Raw genomic sequence first — 19,482 nt, forward strand, 5'->3', positions numbered from 1 at the left:
TGTTCTTGCCTTTCACGGCACAACATACCATAAAATGAGACATTAAGTATGAGCTATTGTACTATGTTGACAGTGTAGAGATGTTTAAATTTGGTTTCTGGTGTTTTTTGTTTCATTTGAGTTGTTCCCTCACATTCAGTAAAAAATGCCATTGTTCTAAAATGTTGAAAAATGTCTGATTCTGGCACAGCATTCCACAGTGATGTTTTGCAAATGTGTGATCTATTGTTATAGCAGTAATTTTATCTATTTCTGAATTCTGAAGGAAAAATCCTTTTATATTTAATATCATTTCATATTTATCGGATTTTGTACATGCAAACCTGGCTGACATATGTGCTTAGAAAAATCACAGCTTTGTTTTTCTGCAGAGGGAAGATAGTCCTAGGTTACACTGAGGCTGAATTATGTATGCGAGGAAGTGGCTATCAATTTATTCATGCAGCTGACATGATGTATTGTGCAGAAAACCATGTCCGAAGTAAGTACAGCTTTCAATTTCATGCTGCTGCACCTTTTTGTTTTCATCTGGAAAAGATGAAAACAAAAAGCTTGTCCAGTCAACACAGATTAGAGTTTAATTATCCTTACATTGTAAACTTTTGCTGGTCCTGGGCGACTTTTTGTCAATTTTATTCCTATTATAGTATATTCAGTAAATCATCCTGTTAACTACCAAAATATCAGTAATACACTCGGTATAGAATTATACGGCAGGATTCTCCGTGCCGAAATGGCGCTCGGCGCAGGGGCGGAGAATGGGGCCTCAGACCTGTGATCAGGTCCGACGGTGGGACGCGATTCTCCCGGTCAACTGGCCGAGTTCCCGCCGGTGTGGTTCCCGTATGGTTCCACCCGGCGGGAGCTCGGCGTCGTGGCTGCAGTGGCCATCCTGGTGGGGGGCAGGGTTATCAGTCTCTGGGCTGGGCCTCCACGACGGCCAGGCCCGCGATCGGGGGCCACCGCACAATCTGGGGGCAGACCCGCGGCTGACAGTGCAGGGCCGCATACTGCAGCTGGAGCAGCGTGGAGCACTGCGGTGCCGTGCTAGCCCGTGTGGGCTACAGAATCGTTGGGCCAAGTGGCCCGTTGACGCGGCTTGAAAGACTCAGGTGTTTACGCCAGCGTCAACACTTAGCCGCGTTTTTGGAGAGTCCCGGCCATAGTTCTTTAATGCTACCTGTGACAATGTTGCAACTATTTCTCTTCTTCTTGCCTCCATATAATATTCCCCAATAAGAGACATTGAGAAATAATCTCCATAGTTCAATCACTATTGTAAAATTAACTTTTGTCATAATAACCAACACTACAGAATTTTAAAAACATTGAGGTTCCAGAATTTCAGAAATTCATCTTGTTATGAAGGCAATTCTTCACTTCATGGTTTAATAGATTCCACAAAGTGTGAAATCACATTAGGTGCTTGAAAAGCATCATACCGGAGGCAAGAGACTAACAGTCAATATGTAGAAAATCCCCTCTTTGTCTAATGTTGGAATGAATACACTAGGATTAAATTATGCAAATTAAATAGCTTCATGATAATGTAAGATTTACAGATACTTTTGATGCTTTTTGTGTCAGATATTTGCCATCTGAGGAACAGTTTTGCCAGTGACTAGCAATAATTTAAAATGTTCTAAACTTGTTTTTAGTACTATTATCGTACCAGCTGTGGTATTCTCCATACTAAATGTGAATTACTTTACTCGGGTGGCTGTAAATAATTCCTGGAAGTGAATGATTTTCTTTGCAAATTTCAATTCATTCAAATTGACTGCTTAATTAGATATATTCATCTCACTTGTGGTGAAATTATGTATGCAGTAGTTTTAATTTACTTGATAGTGACAGACAATAAAGGAACACAGTATGTTATTATAGGGAGCCACATTGTTGACTTACTGGATGGAAAAGTGTGCCTTTCTATTTTTTTATTTTGCATTAACTGGAACATTACAATTTTATTTGTGGTTGACTTACCACCTCAAATTTCTGCAATGCATGTTAAGTAATTTGAGCACAGAGAGGTGAGTAAAGCTGGTCATTCAATAACATTTTTATCCCTCTGGTTTCAACATTCTAGTGATGAAGACAGGAGAAAGTGGAATGACTGTTTTCAGGCTTTTGACCAAAGACCATGGGTGGACTTGGGTGCAAGCAAATGCACGATTGGGATACAAGAATGGGAAGCCGGATTATATTATAGCCACACAAAGACCACTCACGTACGTAATGACAGATATTCATATTGAAATCCAGCAGTATGTTCAGCTTTTGATGACTTAAGCAAATTAACAGATGAGCCTTCATTGTAGCTTTCAGGGGCCCGATCTAGCCAAATGGGAACAGAGTCCCATAGCGAGCGGGTTTTGCCGCATGTTTCCTAGCACTTTTAGCGGCGAGAAACATAACGCGATCTACGTGACTCTGGCTAGATACGGGGCCTCAGCGGGGAACGCGCAGCAGAGGCTGCACTTAGTCCCATTTCCTGCACTTAGGAGCCCTGCTCGGCAGAACTTCCCAAAATGATGTCCTGGGGTGAAATTCTCCCGTAACTGCGCGATGTCCGCGCGCCCAAAACGGCGCCAATCAGACGGGCAACGCGCCGCCCCAAAGGTGCGGAATGCTCCGCATCTTTGGGGGCCGAGCCCCAACATTGAGGGGCTAGGCCGGCGCAGGAGGAATTTCCGCCCCGCCAGCTGGCGGAAACTGCCTTTGTTGCCCCGCCAGCTGGCGCGGAAATGACACCTCAGGGCGGCACATGCGCGGGAGCGTCAGCGGCCGCTGACAGTTTCCCACGCATGCGCAGTGGAGGGAGTCTCTTCCGCCTCCGCCATGGTGGAGACCGTGGCGGAGGCGGAAGGGAAAGAGTGCCCCCACGGCACAGGCCCGCCCACGGATCGGTGGGCCCCAATCACGGGCCAGGCCACCGTGGGGGCACCCCCCCGGGGCCAGATCGCCCCGCGACCCCCCCCCCCCCAGAACCCCGGAGCCCGCCCACGCCACCTTGTCCCGCCATTCAAAAGGTGGTTTACCACGCCGGCGGGACAGGCAATTTATCGGCGGGACTTCGGCCCATCCGGGCCGGAGAATCGAGCAGGGGGACCCGCCAACCGGCGCGGCGCGATTCCCGCCCCCGCCGAATCTCCGGTGCCGGAGACTTCGGCAACCAGCGGGGGCGGGATTCACGCCAGCCCCCGGCGATTCTCCGACCCGGCGGGGGGTCGGAGAATGACGCCCCTGATCCCTCAACCCCAATGCGACCCCCGAACCATCCCAAAGCCCAACTCACTTCTAAAGGGGTCCTTGCACCCTCACCCCACCTCATGTGTACATGGCACCCCCGGGCCCGATCCCGTCACTAAACAAATGCCAGGATGGCATCTTGGCAATGCCAGGCTGGCATCCTGGCATTGCCCCTGTCAGCTGGCAGTGCCACGTGGGCATCTTGGCAGTGCCAGGCTGGTACTCAGGTGGCACTGCCAGGCTGGCACCAGCAGTGTCAGGGTACCACTCTGCACAGTGACAAGCACCTGGGGGATTCTGATCCTTTGGCTGACCGCCATGAGTGCTGTTCCATCTGGTCCCCATTTGTAGGGACCAGTACTGAACAGTGCTTGCCCGAGGTCTCCTTGAGACAAAGGAGATGAATACCAATGCCTCAGTTACCTCGGGGAACTGTATATTAGAGTGAGACTAGCTGTCTCCCTCTAATATACAGATTTGCCAAAAAGTGATCCCACCCACAATCGCATTAGATCTCGCGAGGCACAGCGAGCAGGTTAGGCCCCGGCAGTGGGGTCTGTCATTTACCGGACACATTGCGCCGCGGCACGCTGACTTTCAAGAGCAGCATGGCTGACAGATCGCGCCCAGGGGGCGTCATTCTCCGACCCCCCGAGATTGGGCGGGGGCGGGAATCGGGCCGCGCCGGTTGGCGGGATCCCCCGAGGATGGGCCAAAGTCCCGCCCAGGAATTGCCTGTCCCGCCGACGTAAATCAAACCTGGTATTTACCAGCGGGACCAGGCGGCGTGGGCGGGCTCCGGGGTCCTGGGGGGGGCACGGGGCGATCTGACCCCGGGGGGTGCCCCCACGGTGGCCTGGCCCGTGATCGGGGCCCACCGATCCGCGGGCGGGCCTGTGCCGTGGGGGCACTCTTTCCCTCCACCATGGCGGAGGCGGAAGAGACTCTCCCCACTGCGCATGCGCGGGAAACTGACAGCGGCCGCTGACACTCCCGCGCATGCGCCGGGAAACTGACAGCGGCCGCTGACGCTCCCGCGCATGCGCCGCATTTCCGCGCCAGCTGGCGGGGCAACAAACGCCATTTCCGCCAGCTGGCGGGGCGGAAATCCCTCCGGCGTCGGCCTAGCCCCTCAATGTTGGGGCTAGGCCACCAAAGATGCGGAGCATTCCGCACCTTTGGGCCGGCGCGATGCCCGTCTGATTGGCGCCAGTCGGCGGACATCCCGCCGTTGGGGGAGAATTTCGCCCCTGATCTTTTTCCAGGTGGAAAGAAATGCATGTACTTGAGACTTATGTTCAATTTAGGTCTGATCTAATGTTGATCATCATTATTTATCTTCTATGTGCAATAGAAACTTCTGTCACCCAATAAGGAAACCATCTGGAAAACTATCCCTTTAATAACTGCACAAGCATTTGATTTTCCCTCTTTTTTTTATTTAGATAACTAGTTGTCCTAGGCTATTAATATTTTTCCCTATCATTTGTGATAATTCTCTCATACATCAAGCAAAATATATTTTGCTGTTTTTAGTTGGTTGGTATGCTTCAGTAGATTTGCACCCTAAATTCGAAAACTATTTCCGCATTTAAAGATGGAATTTACTTTTGGATAATGTTTTGCCATTATCAACCCGAGGACAGCTATGTCAGTAGCATTCTTGCATCCCAGGCACCCAGACACGACACCAAGTACCTCCGGGTGAGGTATAATATCATCAGCTGCATCGTAAAACTTAATTATATTCTGTCCCAATTTCCAAGCATTCTCTACCTCAACACTGTTATGTTCTTAATTTCTCTCAATGGCTCAATAACATTACTACTTTAGGGATAGTTTTGTTTTCTGGAAATGCCCATGAGAAATTGAGTAAAACCACGCAGACTCAGTTCATATAAGACTTTTGCAGCCTAAAAACAAGCAAGACTTTCATTTCATCAGTACAGGATAATTTCAAACCCAGACCCTCCTGCATTCAAGTTTATTGATATAGTTGATACCTGGTTCACTCCTGGAGCACTTTCAAAAAATATTAGCCACTGAGATTTGCCTTGACGGATGGCGTGTAATAGAGAAGGAATTCCTGATTGTTCTACATCTGTGACCATGACCAGGAAGGATGCATCAGGAGACATTTGGGGCTTTTGTATGTTCACACAACATTGGTTGTAAATCTGTTAAGTGGTTGGGCTCTAGCTGAATAATCAGAAGTTCTTTCGTCAAGCATTTCTACTTCTGCCTTTACCACCAGGAGTTTGGTTAATTAATTTTCATGAATGGGTAATTATTGGCTGATAATCACAGAAGCAGTAAACGCTGACCTTTACCTTTACCAGGTATAACCTTTTGAAACACCTGAAGCACCCACCTCTCTGATTCATCTCAGTTGAGCAATATTTCCCATTAAATACTTTGCTCTCCATACAAGAGAAAGTACTTTTGGGGGATTTCTTGAAATCCTTTTTCAGAAACTTGTTGTCAGCCAGCGAGAGCTTGTGAATGCTACTGGCTTTGCTTCAACACCCACCAGAATAAATACTCCTAAGTTACAGTTTCAGCCCAGATGCTTTTCACTGTACCTCGGTACACGTGGCAATAAACAAATCTAATCCAATCCAATCCAATCCAGATGCTACTTAAACGACTTGATATTCCTCTAAACCCGGTTGGCTAATGCACGAGTTGCTTCTTCGTCACCTGCAACTACGTCATCTGAGCTCAGAGGTTTACTTCCTTGGCTCTGAGTGAATTCCTCCAAGGAAAGGAGAGTTTGCCGCTGAAGATTTCCTGAAGCACTGGTGGTTTTCCCGAGAATCCCTCTGCTGAAACCTTGTTACATACTTCATTTGATTAATGCAATGCACATAAGTAACTTTTGAATTTTGAGTATTGCAGTATTCTACTGGGAAGATTTCTGTTTTAGAGCTGGTTCATAAGTCTGCTGATCAAGCTTTTTCTGAGCACCATGGTCTTTTGGAAACTATTTTGGATGCTGCTCCATTCCTTTGATACCAAATAGACAATATTTAATCTACATGGTTATATTTGATTCCCAGTTCACCTAATATTCCAGCTTTTTCTGCAGTTGGAAATCTGGTCACTGGTTATAGCTTCAGTTTCCTTGGATAAGTACTACAAATGACTGAATTCATAAAAATAAAAATAATAAGCTTCAATGTTACAGATGAGGACAGTATTTTATCAGAGCCATTGGATAAAATAAACATTTAATCAAATTACCGAAAGTGAGAATATCATGGCAAACCTCCTGGAATTGTCTTTTACTTCCCACGGCTTTTTCCCCCTTCTGCTCCATTTGGACAATGAAAGTTTTTATTTGCATTTATAATTCCAAGTTAATTCCTTAACTAGGGGTCCTGAAACCTAGTAGGCAATTTTAATATTTTGGATATTTTGACAACATCATCTTTGAGAGCACCATTATATTAGAAAAAGAGATGTTTTGAGTTTTTGATCTACGATAGATGTTTATAACAAAAGTGAATTTTTCTTCCTATTCAGGGAAGAAGAAGGGGAAGAGAATTTGCAGAAACGAACCTTGCAGTTGCCTTTTAATTTTGCAACTGGGGAGGCACTGCTGTACGAAGGAAATTGTTCAATGCTTGGATTAATGGATCCTGCAGTTCATAAAAGCAAAGGAAATGTTGCAACGGCTATAGCAGAATCAAGAGGGCAAGAATCAGTCGATCCAAATTCCCTCCTTGGTTCAATGTTAAAACAAGATAAATCAATTTATGTATCTGCCCCTTCACAACTTCAGAATTTCATCTTGAGCGAAGATGCAGAATTAAGTGACCTGTTTCCTAGAAATTGGGAAGAGATTCTATTCGGTGAAGATAACAGTATAGGGAAGATGGAGCATGCCAATTGTACTCAGCAACAAAATCCTTTCCCTGCACCTGAAGAAAACGTAGATGATTTGGCAAATAACATTGGTAGTGAGCTTTATAACACTATGAAAAGCCTTGATATTGGACTGGAAGATTTTGATCTCATATACCAAGATGAGACATTCCTTAGGGTAAATTGCAATGAGACTGGAGATATATCTAATATTTCACTGAACAAGGATATTCTAACGTATGTTCAGGAATCATTGAAAAAGAGGTCAGACTGCATGTATTCAAATTGCATGCAACAAAAACCAGTTAATTCAAGCTCAAGTTGCATGATGCAGCAACAGCCTCCAACGCAACACTTTCAGCAACAGCAACCTTATCAGCAGCAACAATCTCAAATGCTACAGTCCCAACAGCAGCAACAACCTCTGACACCACAGTACCAACAGCAGCAACAACCTTCAACACAACAGTACCAACAGCAACAACAACCTCTAACACAACAGTACCAACAGCAACAACAACCTCCAACACAACAGTACCAACAGCAGCAACAACCTTCAACACAACAGTACCAACAGCAACAACAACCTTCAACACAACAGTACCAACAGCAACAACAACCTTCAACACAACAGTACCAACAGCAACAACAACCTCTAACACAACAGTACCAACAGCAACAACAACCTCTAACACAACAGTACCAACAGCAACAACAACTTCTAACACAACAGTACCAACATCAACAACAACCGACACAACAGTACCAACAGCAGCAACGACCACCGACACAACAGTACCGACAGCAGCAACAACCTCTGAGACAACGGCAGCAACGACCTCCGACACAACAGTACCAACAACAGCAACAACCTCCGACACGACAGCAGCAACAACCTCCGACACAACAGTACCAACAACAGCAACAACCTCCGACACGACAGCAGCAACCAGAACATCAGTTGCAGCTATGTCAGAAAATGAAGCACATGAAAGTCAATGGAGTGTTCACAAACTGGAACTTTGGCAGTAACCAATTAACCAATGGTCAGGAGAAAGAGTTTGATTTCTCTGGTTTAGACAGCACAGCATCTGGATTCCAGTATAAATCTGAACTTAATGCTACCCCTTCAGCTTGTCAGCAAGACTTTCTATTGTACCAGCAGGCAGCTGCTATCCCAGCTGAAAATTCTAACATCAACCAAACAAATATGCCAGCAGGTGGCTTTCAAACACCAAATTATACCACAGTTAGTGGCTTGGAAGATTACCTGGACTGTGTGGAACAACATTCAGAAATTCAGGATTATAGTGCAGTAAACCCATTACTTGACCTAATTACACCACAGACATGTTATTCAGGTGCCATGTCAATGATCCCATGTCTAACAGAAAATGATTTGTCCTGTATGGAAACTGTGCAACTCAATCCTGCAAGCTCCGGTCAGCAGCCGTTTTTAGCCAAGGTAAATATACTCTTTTAATTTACTCTCTGAATGTGGACATCTCTGGCAAGGTTAATGTTAATTGCCCAACTCCAGTGGTCCCAAGGTAGTGTTGGACCACTTAACAGGGCACTAAACGGTAAACTATATTGGCATGAAACTGGCATCAGAGGCCAGACTGGGTAAGGAATCTTCTCTAGAAAACTTGATTAACTTGTTAAATCTTTTGCAACAATCCTGTAGTTACGCAGTCAGTTTTCCCCATCACTATCAGTTTTCTTTGTTTCCAGATGTTCTTTCAAATGAGTTCAAATTCATAAACAACCTTTTGAGCTCTTCATTCTTTGGATTGTTAATCCAGGCATCCGGCTTATTCGTCAAGGAAGATCACACTTCTATTAAATCCTTGAAGATCTAACATCTAATAACTTTAGTGTTAATTATCTTACATTGCCACAAAGGTGTAATAGTCAGTATTTTACATTAATGAGATCTTTTAGCATTTTAGGGCGTGATTTAACAGGACAAGTTGTAAGTGCCATGGCGAGCAAGGTTTCCCACAAGCTCCTCTAAGGCTGCTATCAAACGACATTTAGTCCTTTTTTTGGGGTCCTAGCGAGTTCCTCACCGGGCAAGCCCACACTTATTTTCAGCACTGACAGCTGAGTTCACTGGCCAGACTGGCTCCTCAGAGATCGGGCCACCTTTTTGGAAGTGTGCCCCCCCGATCTCTGAGTGAGCTTGGGGGTCCCCACATCCCCACCCAAGAGCAGTGTCACACCCCGCACACATGGGCATTACCCCCATACCCGCCCCCTCTCCTCGTGAGGACCGCTTTCAGACTGTCCCACCCCCCCTTTTGTCCTCCCCCTTTCCAGCAACCCTATCCTGCAACCCCCTAACATTTGGGAGGCCACCCATGCCGGCCCTTCAACCCCCACTCTCCATACTACCCTTATCTCATCTCTCACAGGTATCACTCTCCTCAGGACTGGACCCTTGGCAATGCCACACTGGCAATACCTCTCAATGCTCCTGTCAGCCGGACTTCCGGTTGCGGCTATGCGGAGCTAAGTCGCACATTCGGCGGCACCCGCAAAAACGGACTTTTGGGCTCTTTTCAGGGCCCCCAACGGCACTTTCTCAACGTTTCCCGGTGTGGGAAGGAGTCTACAACAGCTCCCCGTCAGTATATGGCTTCAACTAGGAGCGGGGCGACAAAAAAGGTGGTGGTGGACCCGAAGAAGGTGCGAGGGAAGAAGGCCAAAATGGCGGCGGGCGGAGACCAGGCAGCGTGGATGCAGTGGGCGGAAGAGCAGCAATAGGGTATCCAGCGCAGCTTCAGAGAGATTAAAACGGACCTGCTAGAGCCGATGAAGGCGTCTAGTGATAAGCTATTGGAGACACAGACGGCCCAGGGAGTGGCGATCCGCGAGGCTCGACAAAAGATCTCTGACAATGAGGACGAGATCATAGGCCTGGCGGTAAAGGTGGAGGCGCACAAGGCGCTCCACAAGAAATGGCAGAAACGGTTCAAGGAGATGGAGAATCGGTCGAGGCGGAAGAATCTGCGGATTCTGGTCCTCCTGGAGGGGCCGGACATGGGGACCTATGTGATCACCATGTTGAACTCGCTGATGGGAGCAGGGTCCTTCCAGGGGCCCCTGGAGCTGGAAGGGGCCTATAGAGTGCTGGTGAGGAGGCCCAAGGCTAACGAGCCTCCGCGCACGGTGCTGGTGAGGTTTCATCGGTTCGGCGATCGGGGGTGTGTGCTCAGGTGGGCCAAGAAGGAGAGGAGCAGCAGGTGGGAGAACGCGGAGGTTCGGATATATCAGGACTGGAGTGCGGAGGTGGCGAAGAGGAGGGCCGGGTCCAATTGAGCGAAGGTGGTGCTGCACAGGAAGGGGGTGAAGTTTGGCATGTTGCAGCCGGCGTGACTGTGGGTTACATACAAGGACCGGCACAATTATTTTGAGTCTCCAGAGGAGGCATGGGCCTTTGTTCAGGCCGAGAAGTTGGACACAGATTGAGGGTCGGGATGGGCGATTAGGGACTACGGTTGATATGCAATGTTTATTTTTGTTTCGAGGGGGGGGCCTTTGTATTGCTCCGGGTTTCTTTTTCTTTGTGTTTTGTCTCTTTTGGGTCGGTGAGGGTGGCTGGGGCGGGTTGGGCACTGTTTTGGTTGGGTTGGTCGGGGGGGCTCTTGGTGGTGAGATGGGGCCCCGCGAGGGATGGAGAGGCCCGAGTCAGGGGTGAGGGGACCGGGCCTGTAAAAGGAGCTGCGTCAGAGGTGGCGGGGCCTGGTCTGGAGGGGGCGGGGCAGGGGTGGGGAAGCGAGGGTTGTTTCCCGCGCTTAGAACAGAAGGGGGAGGGGGAGAGCATATGGATGGGGACGGGAGAGGAGGGTGTGTCACACAATGGGAGGAGTCGAAGGAGAGGCGGGAGTGGCCGGGGTCAGCATGAGTCAGCTGACTTGCGGAAGTGCAATGGGGGAGTAAATCAGCCAGGATTGGTCCTAGCCGGGGGGGGGGGGGGGATCGAGTTGCTGCTGCTATGGTCAAGGAGGAGCTGGAGCGAGTGGGGGGGGGGGGGGGGTCGAGGCGGGGGTATGCCGCTGTGGGGAACGGGCCGGGTGTGGGGTGTGGGCGCGTGACTGGCCGAGGAGGGGTCATGGCTAGTCGGTGAGGGAGGGGGGGCGGGTAGCCCCCTGATCCGGCTGATAACCTGGAATGTAAGGGGACTGAATGGGCCAGTTAAGCGGGCCCGCGTGTTCGCGCACCTGAAGGGTGGATAGGTCAGGTGTTTCACTCGTGGCTGGATGCCAAAAATCGAGGGGTGGCGATCTTGGTGGGAAAGAAGGTGTCGTTTGAGGCGTCGAGCATTGTGGTAGATAATGGCGGCAGGTACATAATGGTAAGTGGTAAGTTGCAGGGAGAGAGGGTGGTACTGGTCAATGTGTATGCCCCGATCTGGGACGATGCGGGTTTTATGCGGCGTATGTTGAGTCGGATCCCAGACTTGGAAGTGGGGGGCCTGATAATGGGGGGAGACTTTAACACGGTGCTGGACCCGGCACTGGATCGCTCCAGGTCTAGGATGGGTAGGAAGCCGGCGGCGACTAGAGTGCTGAGGGGGTTTATGGACCAGATGGGAGGGGTGGACCCTTGGAGATTTGCAAGGCCGGGGGCTAGGGAATTTTCATTCTTCTCACATGTCCATAAGGCTTATTCTCGAATTGACTTTTTCATCTTGAGTAGGGCGTTGATAGCGAGAGTAGAGGATACTGAGTATTCGGCAATAGCCATTTCGGACCACACCCCGCATTGGGTGGACTTGGAGATGGGGGAGGAGAGGGACCAGCGCCTAGTGACCACCAGGAAGGCGGAGGTGCAGTGGAGGAAGGCCCAGGGGGTGATTTACGAGTATGGGGAAAAGGCAAGCCGGATGCTGGCGCATCAGCTTCAGAAGCGGGACGCAGCTAGGGAGATCGGGGGAGTTAAGGTCAGGGGAGGGAGTGTGGTGCGGAGTGGGGTTGGCATCAATGGGGTCTTCAGGAACTTCTACGAGGAATTGTACCAATCCGAGCCCCCACGGGAGGAGGGAAGGATGGGCCACTTCCTGGACCAATTGAGGTTTCCAAAGGTGGATGAGGGACTGGTGGCGGGATTGGGGGCCCCAATTGGGCTGGAGGAGCTGATCAAAGGGATAGGAAGCATGCAGGCGGGGAAGGCACCGGGGCCGGATGGTTTCCGGTCGAATTCTATAAAAAATATATGGACCTGTTGGGCCCACTGTTAGTGAGGACCTTCAATGAGGCAAGGGAGGGGGGGTGGTTTGCCCCCGATGATGTCCCGGGCACTGATCTCCATGATCCTGAAACGGGACAAGGATCCCCTGCAGTGTGGGTCTTACAGACCGATTTCCTTGCTAAATGTAGATGCCAAGGTGCTGGCGATGGTCTTAGCCACGAGGTTGGGATTGTGTGCCGCAGATCATCCATGAAGACCAGACGGGGTTTGTGAAGGGAAGGCAGTTGAACGCGAATATGCGGAGGTTTTTGAACGTTATCATGATGCCGGCGAGGGAGGGGGAGGCGGAGATAGTGGTGGCGATGGACGCTGAGAAAGCCTTCGATAGGGTAGAGTGGGGGTACCTGTGGGAGGTGCTGAAGAGGTTCGGGTTTGGGGAGGGGTTTGTCAGGTGGGTTAGGCTGTTGTATGAGGTCCCGATGGCGAGTGTGGCCCCAAACAGGAGGAGGTCCGAGTACTTTTGGTTGCACCGAGGAACGAGACAGGGGTGTCCCCTATCCCCCCTGCTCTTCGCACTGGCGACTGAACCCCTGGTTATGGCACTGAGGGAGTCAAGGAACTGGAGGGGGCTGGTGAGTGGTGGGGAGAAGCATAGCGTGTCACTTTATGCAGACAACCTGCTGCTGTATGTGGCAGACCCGGTGGGAGGAATGCCGGAGGTAATGAGGATTCTTAGGGAATTCGGGGACTTTTCGGGGTACAAGCTCAACATGGGGAAGAGCGAGCTGTTCGTAGTTCATCCAGGGGACCAGGAGAGGGGGATTGGCGAGCTCCCACTAAAAAAGGCGGAGAGGAGCTTCAGGTATCTGGGAGTCCAGGTGGCCAGGAGCTGGGGGGCCCTGCATAGGCTTAATTTTACAAGGCTGGTGGAGCAAATGGAGAAGGAGTTCAAGAGGTGGGAGTGTTGCCACTGTCCTTGGCGGGTAGGGTGCAGTCAATCAAAATGACGGTGCTCCCAAGGTTTTTGTTCCTGTTCCAGTGCCTCCCCTTGTTTATCCCGAAGGCTTTTTTCAGGCGGGTTAACAGGAGTATAATGGGGTTTGTGTGGGCGCCGCTGCCGCTCCCTCCAAGGAGGTATACCACGAGCCCAGTGGTGGTGGCTGCCCTCAAAATTTGGGGGCAGTGGAGGCGGCACAGGGGGGAAGTGGGAGCCTCGGCGGGGACCCCATTACGGGGGAACCACCGGTTCACCCCAGGAAGAACAGGTGGAGGGTTTGCGGGGTGGCTCAAGGCAGGGATACGAAAGTTGGGGGACCTGTTTGTGGACGGGAAGTTTGCGAGCCTGGGTAAGCTGGAGGAGAAGTACGGGCTCCCCCCTGGGAACACCTTCAGGTACTTACAGGTAAGGGCGTTTGCCAGATGGCAGGTGGCGGAATTCCCGCGGCTACGGCCACACACAGTACAGGACGGGGTGCTCTCGGGGTGGTGGGTGGGAGTGGGCAAGATCTCGGAAACTTACCAGGTGATGCAGGAGGAGGAGGAGGCCTCGGTGGTGGAGGTAAAAGGTAAGTGGGAGGAGGAGTAGGGAGAGGAAATTGAGGAAGGGACGTGGGCAGACGCCCTGGGGAGGGTGAACTCTTCCTCATCGTGCGCGAGGCTAATCCTCATACAGTTTAAGGTGCTGCACTGGGCACATATGACCGGGACAAGGATGAGTCGGTTTTTTGGGGGTGAGGACAGGTGTGTTAGGTGCTCAGGGAGCCCAGCAAATCACACCCATATGTTCTGGGCATGCCCAGCGCTGGAGGAATTTTGGAAGGGCGTAGCGAGGATGGTGTCGAGGGTGGTAGGATCCAGGGTCAAGCTGGGCTGGGGGCTTGCAATATTTGGGGTGGCAGAGGAGCCGGGAGTGCAGGAGGCGAAAGAGGCCGGAATTCTGGCCTTTGCGTCCCTGGTAGCCCGGCGAAGGATTCTTCTTCAGTGAAAGGATGCGAGGCCCCCAAGCGTGGAATCCTGGATCAACGATATGGCGGGGTTTATTAAGTTGGAGAGGATGAAATTCACCTTGAGAGTGTCGGTACAAGGGTTCTTTAGGCGGTGGCAACAGTTCTTCGACTTCCTGGCAGAGTGGTAGACATTGGTCAATGGCGGCAGCAACTCTGGGAGGGGGGAGTGGGGGGTCACATTATTTTTTGTTTTTGTTATTTACACTGGAGGGTCTGAGGGGTTGTATATACCTGTTGTATTAAGTCGGGGTGTTAATGTTAATTTATTATTTATGTACAGGGGGGGAGGAGGGTATGGAGGGTTGTTTTTCTGGACTGTGTTTTGTACTTAACCCTGTTGGGTTTATTTTTCATTTTGTTATTGATATTTTATGAAAACCTTTAATAAAAAAAAAATTATTTTTATTTTAAATGCTCCTGTCAGCCTGGCAGTGCCAACTTGGCACCATGGCAGATCCAAGGTGCATTCTGGGCAGTGCCAATGTGCCGTGTGCTGGGAGAGAGCCAGATTACTAACCGGCCCTGTCCCGGACCACCCAGGGGCCTCCAACAGTGGAGACCCACTCAGGTGCTGTTCCGCCTTGTCCTCATTTATGTGGACCAGTGCTAATCGTCATTCGTGGGACCTCTCGTTGGCGAGCCCGTTAGATCCCAGGAGGCCATTGGATTTGGAACCCATCTCTTTAGTGAGATTGGCCTTAATTGTTGATTATTGTTTTTCCACCACGCCTAGGCGAGTTCCAGAATCTGCCAATGGGAGCGAGCTGATTAGATCGCAAATCACTTGGTGTCTGACAAGGTTCCCGATTCATGTCACTCCCATGATCGAACCGGCTCGCATGGATGCTCGCCAGGTGTGACAAGGCCATTAAATTGCAGCCTTATGTTTTATGTTTCATAACCATGAAAAATAAAAAGTTGCACAGATTCCTCTCACTGCAGCTGATGCCGAACACAATCGATATTCAGAGTAAGCAGATTGGGAAGTCAGTCAGTGTCTAATGCTTATTTCATGCCAGTGTTGCCATTGTGAGCCTCACCACTCTAGTTAATGCCCTGTCTGAGAAACACACAGCTGACCTTGCATTCAGCAGCACTAAGGACTCCTTCAGCTCCAGCCCAACAGCATTAGCGCTATTTAAAGGGGTAATCAACAACTTTGAGGTCAGTTGCTACTTACTTGCTGTGTTTGAATTTGAGTGTTGTATCTTATTGACTTGCCATGTTCATGTCTTGCCACGCAAGCTATTTTTCTTTTCTTTGTTACGGGGGGGGGGGCGGGGGGGGTTGTTTGTAAGGTGGAAAATGTTGTTATTGAAAAATTCTCAATAAAAACATTTTTTTTTTTTTTTTAAGTGTTTGAATTTGAGGACATACTGGATATTTTGAGACGTTGGTTACAATTGGTGAAATCTGCAAGGTGTGGTGGGGAAAACATTAATTGTGACTGCAAGGACTTTGTGAGCACTACTTACTCCTAATCATGGTGCCTTAGTAGCAGTTCACCTTGGGCTGCAGCAGGAAAGAAAGATTATGTAGAACCACCCAATAACACAAGATTCTGACAGAATACAGGCAAGAGGGTATATCCACCTTTGGTCTTCTGGGAGCAGTTTTCTTCCACCTAAGTAGTATGATTCTCAGCTGTGCTTTACAAAAGAGGTGCTTGGAACTCTGCCACTTCTTGGAACCAGACCTGCCGCCTTGAATAAGGCAAGGACAGCAATGCCACTAGCTGAAGGTGACTGTGGCCCTCAATTTCTACCAGTCTGGATCCTTCTGGGCTGGGACAAATGAAATATGCAACATCCAGTCCACAACTGCATCAGAGAAAAGCAGTTTTAATGCATATGTAACGTTGCCTAGTTAGCGGCCTTCCCCATGCTGCAGAATACCATTGACTACTGAGAATGTACAGCCACTGCAACAGCAAAGCATGCCACTCATTGCAGTTCATGTGTAATCATTCTGGTGAGTGCCTGCTATCCTTGATGCATTCATTCTATTAGACTCTCTGCTGGACCAGCAATCTTTCGTTCATCGCATCAAATGAGAAAGTGGTTCCTGGGTGATGAGAGCTATGGTGCTGCATCACAGCTGGCCCATACTTGGCTGGCATGAGAGCCATGCTGCCACAAGAAACATCATCAAACAGACATTTGGAGTACTAAAGCAATGATTCTGGTGTCTTAACCGCTCTGTAGGAGTGCTCATCAAAGGATGTGTTTGATTTATGGTAGTCTGCTGCATCCTGTGTAACCTGGACATCATAAAGGCACTGCTTTTTCTCCACACCCTATCCTGCCCCTTCGGCCATGGTTTCGGAAACTGCTGAATCAGTGATACGTAGAATGCATAGATGATAGTAGACATGATAAGACCATATGACAGGAGCAGTATTAGACCATACGGCCCATCAAGTCTGCTCTGCCATTCAATCATGGCTGATCTGTTTCCCATCCCATTCTCCTGCCTTCTCTCCATAACCCCTGATCCCCTTATTAATCAAGAACCTATCTATCTCTGTCTTAAAGACACTCGGTGATTGGCCTCCACAGCCTTCTGCGGCAAAGTGTTCCACAAATTCACCACCATCTGGCTGAAGAAATTCCTCCTCATCTCTGGATCGTCCCTTCTGTCTGAGGTTGTGGCCTTGGGTTCTAGTTTTTCCTATTAGTGGAAACACCCCCTACACATCTATTCTATCCAGGCCTCTCCGTATCCTGTAAGTTTTAATAAGATCCCCCCTCATCCTTCTAAACTCCAACAAGTACAGACCCAGAGTCCTCAACCACTCCTCATACGATAAGCTCTTCGTTCCAGGGATCATTCTTGTGAACCTCCTCTGGGCGCTTTCCAAGGCCAACACATCCTTCCATAGATTCTGTGATTCTGTAAATTCTGTGAGGTCCGTTTGCAATGCACTGATGTTCACTGACTCACCACATAAAGGTGCCACCTCTGGGTTACCCAGTAATAGTGCCAATATCTGACAGAGATTGAATGAACCATGTTTCTTCTTCTTCAGGATCTACTTCCTCTCGGACTTCAACCTCCCACATTACTGCCCGGCAAGGTGTCAATTCTTGGGAAGCATAAAGACAGAAGGGTAGAGTTGGGATCAAGAAAATGGGGGATGCTAGAGATACATGATAACAAATCAATAGTTTGCAGGATGAGAATGAAATAGGATTTGGGAAGTTGGATTAGGAAGGAATATGCTATCCTGTATGGTTTCAGCTCAGTCATTAGACACTGACTCAATAATAGCCTCTCCAAAGATGGCCAGCAATAAGAGTGCACACATGCATCCTTTTCCTGCCTCCTGTCAGGTGGCTGCTATTGTTATCAGTCTTTGGTCATCTTTGGAGAGAGAGAAAAGTGTGTCAGTTATTGTGCTGCAGTGTGTTTGATTGATGTGACTGCCACAGTTGAATACAGCAATGTGTGCAAGCTATGAAATGTGACTGTGCAGATTGAAGGCAGTGTTAAATGTGTGAGGATGTGTTGAGGCTATGAATGTGAGGTATATGTCATGGTTGATAGAGACATTTGGTAAGCCTGAGAAGAGGCTACGGTGATGCATTGTGAGGCTAATAGTGACATGTGAAGACTCATTCACTGACCTTGACCAGTTGTCTTCTGTAAATCATTAAACTTTTCTTGGAATGCGTTTAGGTCTTCTGGGATTGTTTGCTGAATGACTATCTGCTTTCTTAGGATCTGCCTGGAGAATCTCTTGGCCCCTTGAGGCCAGTGAACTTTTCTCTCTCCCTGCTCTAAGCCTCCAACTCAGTTTTAGAGAACCTTGGGGCATGCTCTTTGGCGTGTTGTGCCATTTTTGTATGTAGGTTCTTCCTGGCCTTCCACTCCTCTGCCACCACTTCAGACCTACTGTAGCCAGAAGGCACCTTGGGCGTGATTCTCCACTCCCACGCCGGTTGGGAGAATCGCCCGGGCCGCCAAAATTTCCGGGGACGCCGGTCCGACGCCCTCCCGCGATTCTCCCAAGCGGCGGGAACGGCCCGGTCGAGTTTCGCGGGCCGCAGGCCGGAGAATCGCCGGAGACATCCAAAATGGCGATTCTCCGGCACCCCCGCTATTCTGAGGCCCGGATGGGCTGAGCGGCCAGGCCAAAATGGCGGGTTCCCCTCGGCGCCGTCCACACCTGGTCGCTGCAGTCGTGGGCTGTGCGTGAACGCTGGGGGGGCGGCCTGTGGGGGGGCGAGGGGGGATCCTGCACTGGGCTTCACCTGGAATGCGGGGTGGCCCGCGATCGGTGCCCACCGATAGTCGGGCCGTCCTCTCTGAAGGACCTCCTTCCGCGGCCCCGCAAGATCCGTCCCCCATCTTCTTGCGGGGTGGACTTAGAGAGGACGGCAACCATGCATGCGCGGGTTGGCGCCGGCCAACCCGCGGATGACGTCCATTATGCGGCGCCGGCCACGTCATCTATGCGGCGCCGCTTTTACGCAGGCGACGAGGCCTGGCGCGTGTAGATGACGCGGCCCCGATACTGGCCCATTGTCAGGGCCTGAATCGGTCGGGACCGGGGCCGTTCCGCGCCGTCGTGAACCTCAACAGCGTTCACGACGGCGAGGCCACTTCGGCGTGGGAGTGGAGAATCCCGCCCCTTATCTTTAAGTAGTGTGGGTTAGCTTTAAATAGAGATAGCCTTACACAATCGTGGGCCTCTGCTGAGGAATGCTGCCACTCAACAATGTGTTTACCGCTAGACTGCGTGCCATGATAATTATCATAGGCATGTGCACAAAGTTTGCAGGCTGCCTGCATCACTTTGACAGGTGTGGTCTAATCGTCTCATCATGCTCCTGTGGTTATTTTCAGGAGCTAGGCTGATATCCATTTCGGTCACCAATAGCTCTCCTCATCCTATTTAGAATTCATCATAAATTTCATTTTTAAAGTTTCTGAAACAAGCCAGCCCTTAGTACCATTAAATGTGTGTCGTTAATTACTGACAACTATGAGATAATGGCACATACTCAAGAAACAATGTTAAAATACTGAATTAATTGTTTGCAGTGCTCCTTAAGAAGTTTACATATTCGTACTTTAAAACCTTGGACAGACACGAGCTCCCCATTCCCCATACCTGTGTCAGACCTGTGTCCTACCTTGCCTTCACTGCTGACAAACC

At 49.7% G+C, this 19,482-nt stretch overlaps 1 protein-coding gene across 1 annotated transcript in view; it reads left to right on the plus strand.

Annotated features, from left to right (window-relative positions):
- The window catches only part of ahr1a (aryl hydrocarbon receptor 1a), a 290,646-nt gene that overhangs the window by 263,755 nt on the left and 7,409 nt on the right, over positions 1-19,482 (plus strand). The window contains exons 8-10 of the mRNA XM_072509176.1: positions 372-481; positions 2,090-2,231; positions 6,778-8,584. Of these exons, the coding sequence (XP_072365277.1) occupies positions 372-481; positions 2,090-2,231; positions 6,778-8,584 (2,059 nt within the window). The remainder of the gene's footprint in view (positions 1-371; positions 482-2,089; positions 2,232-6,777; positions 8,585-19,482) is intronic.

The sequence above is a fragment of the Scyliorhinus torazame genome, chromosome 6, assembly GCF_047496885.1.
Source record: "Scyliorhinus torazame isolate Kashiwa2021f chromosome 6, sScyTor2.1, whole genome shotgun sequence".
In the NCBI taxonomy this organism is placed as follows: domain Eukaryota; kingdom Metazoa; phylum Chordata; class Chondrichthyes; order Carcharhiniformes; family Scyliorhinidae; genus Scyliorhinus; species Scyliorhinus torazame.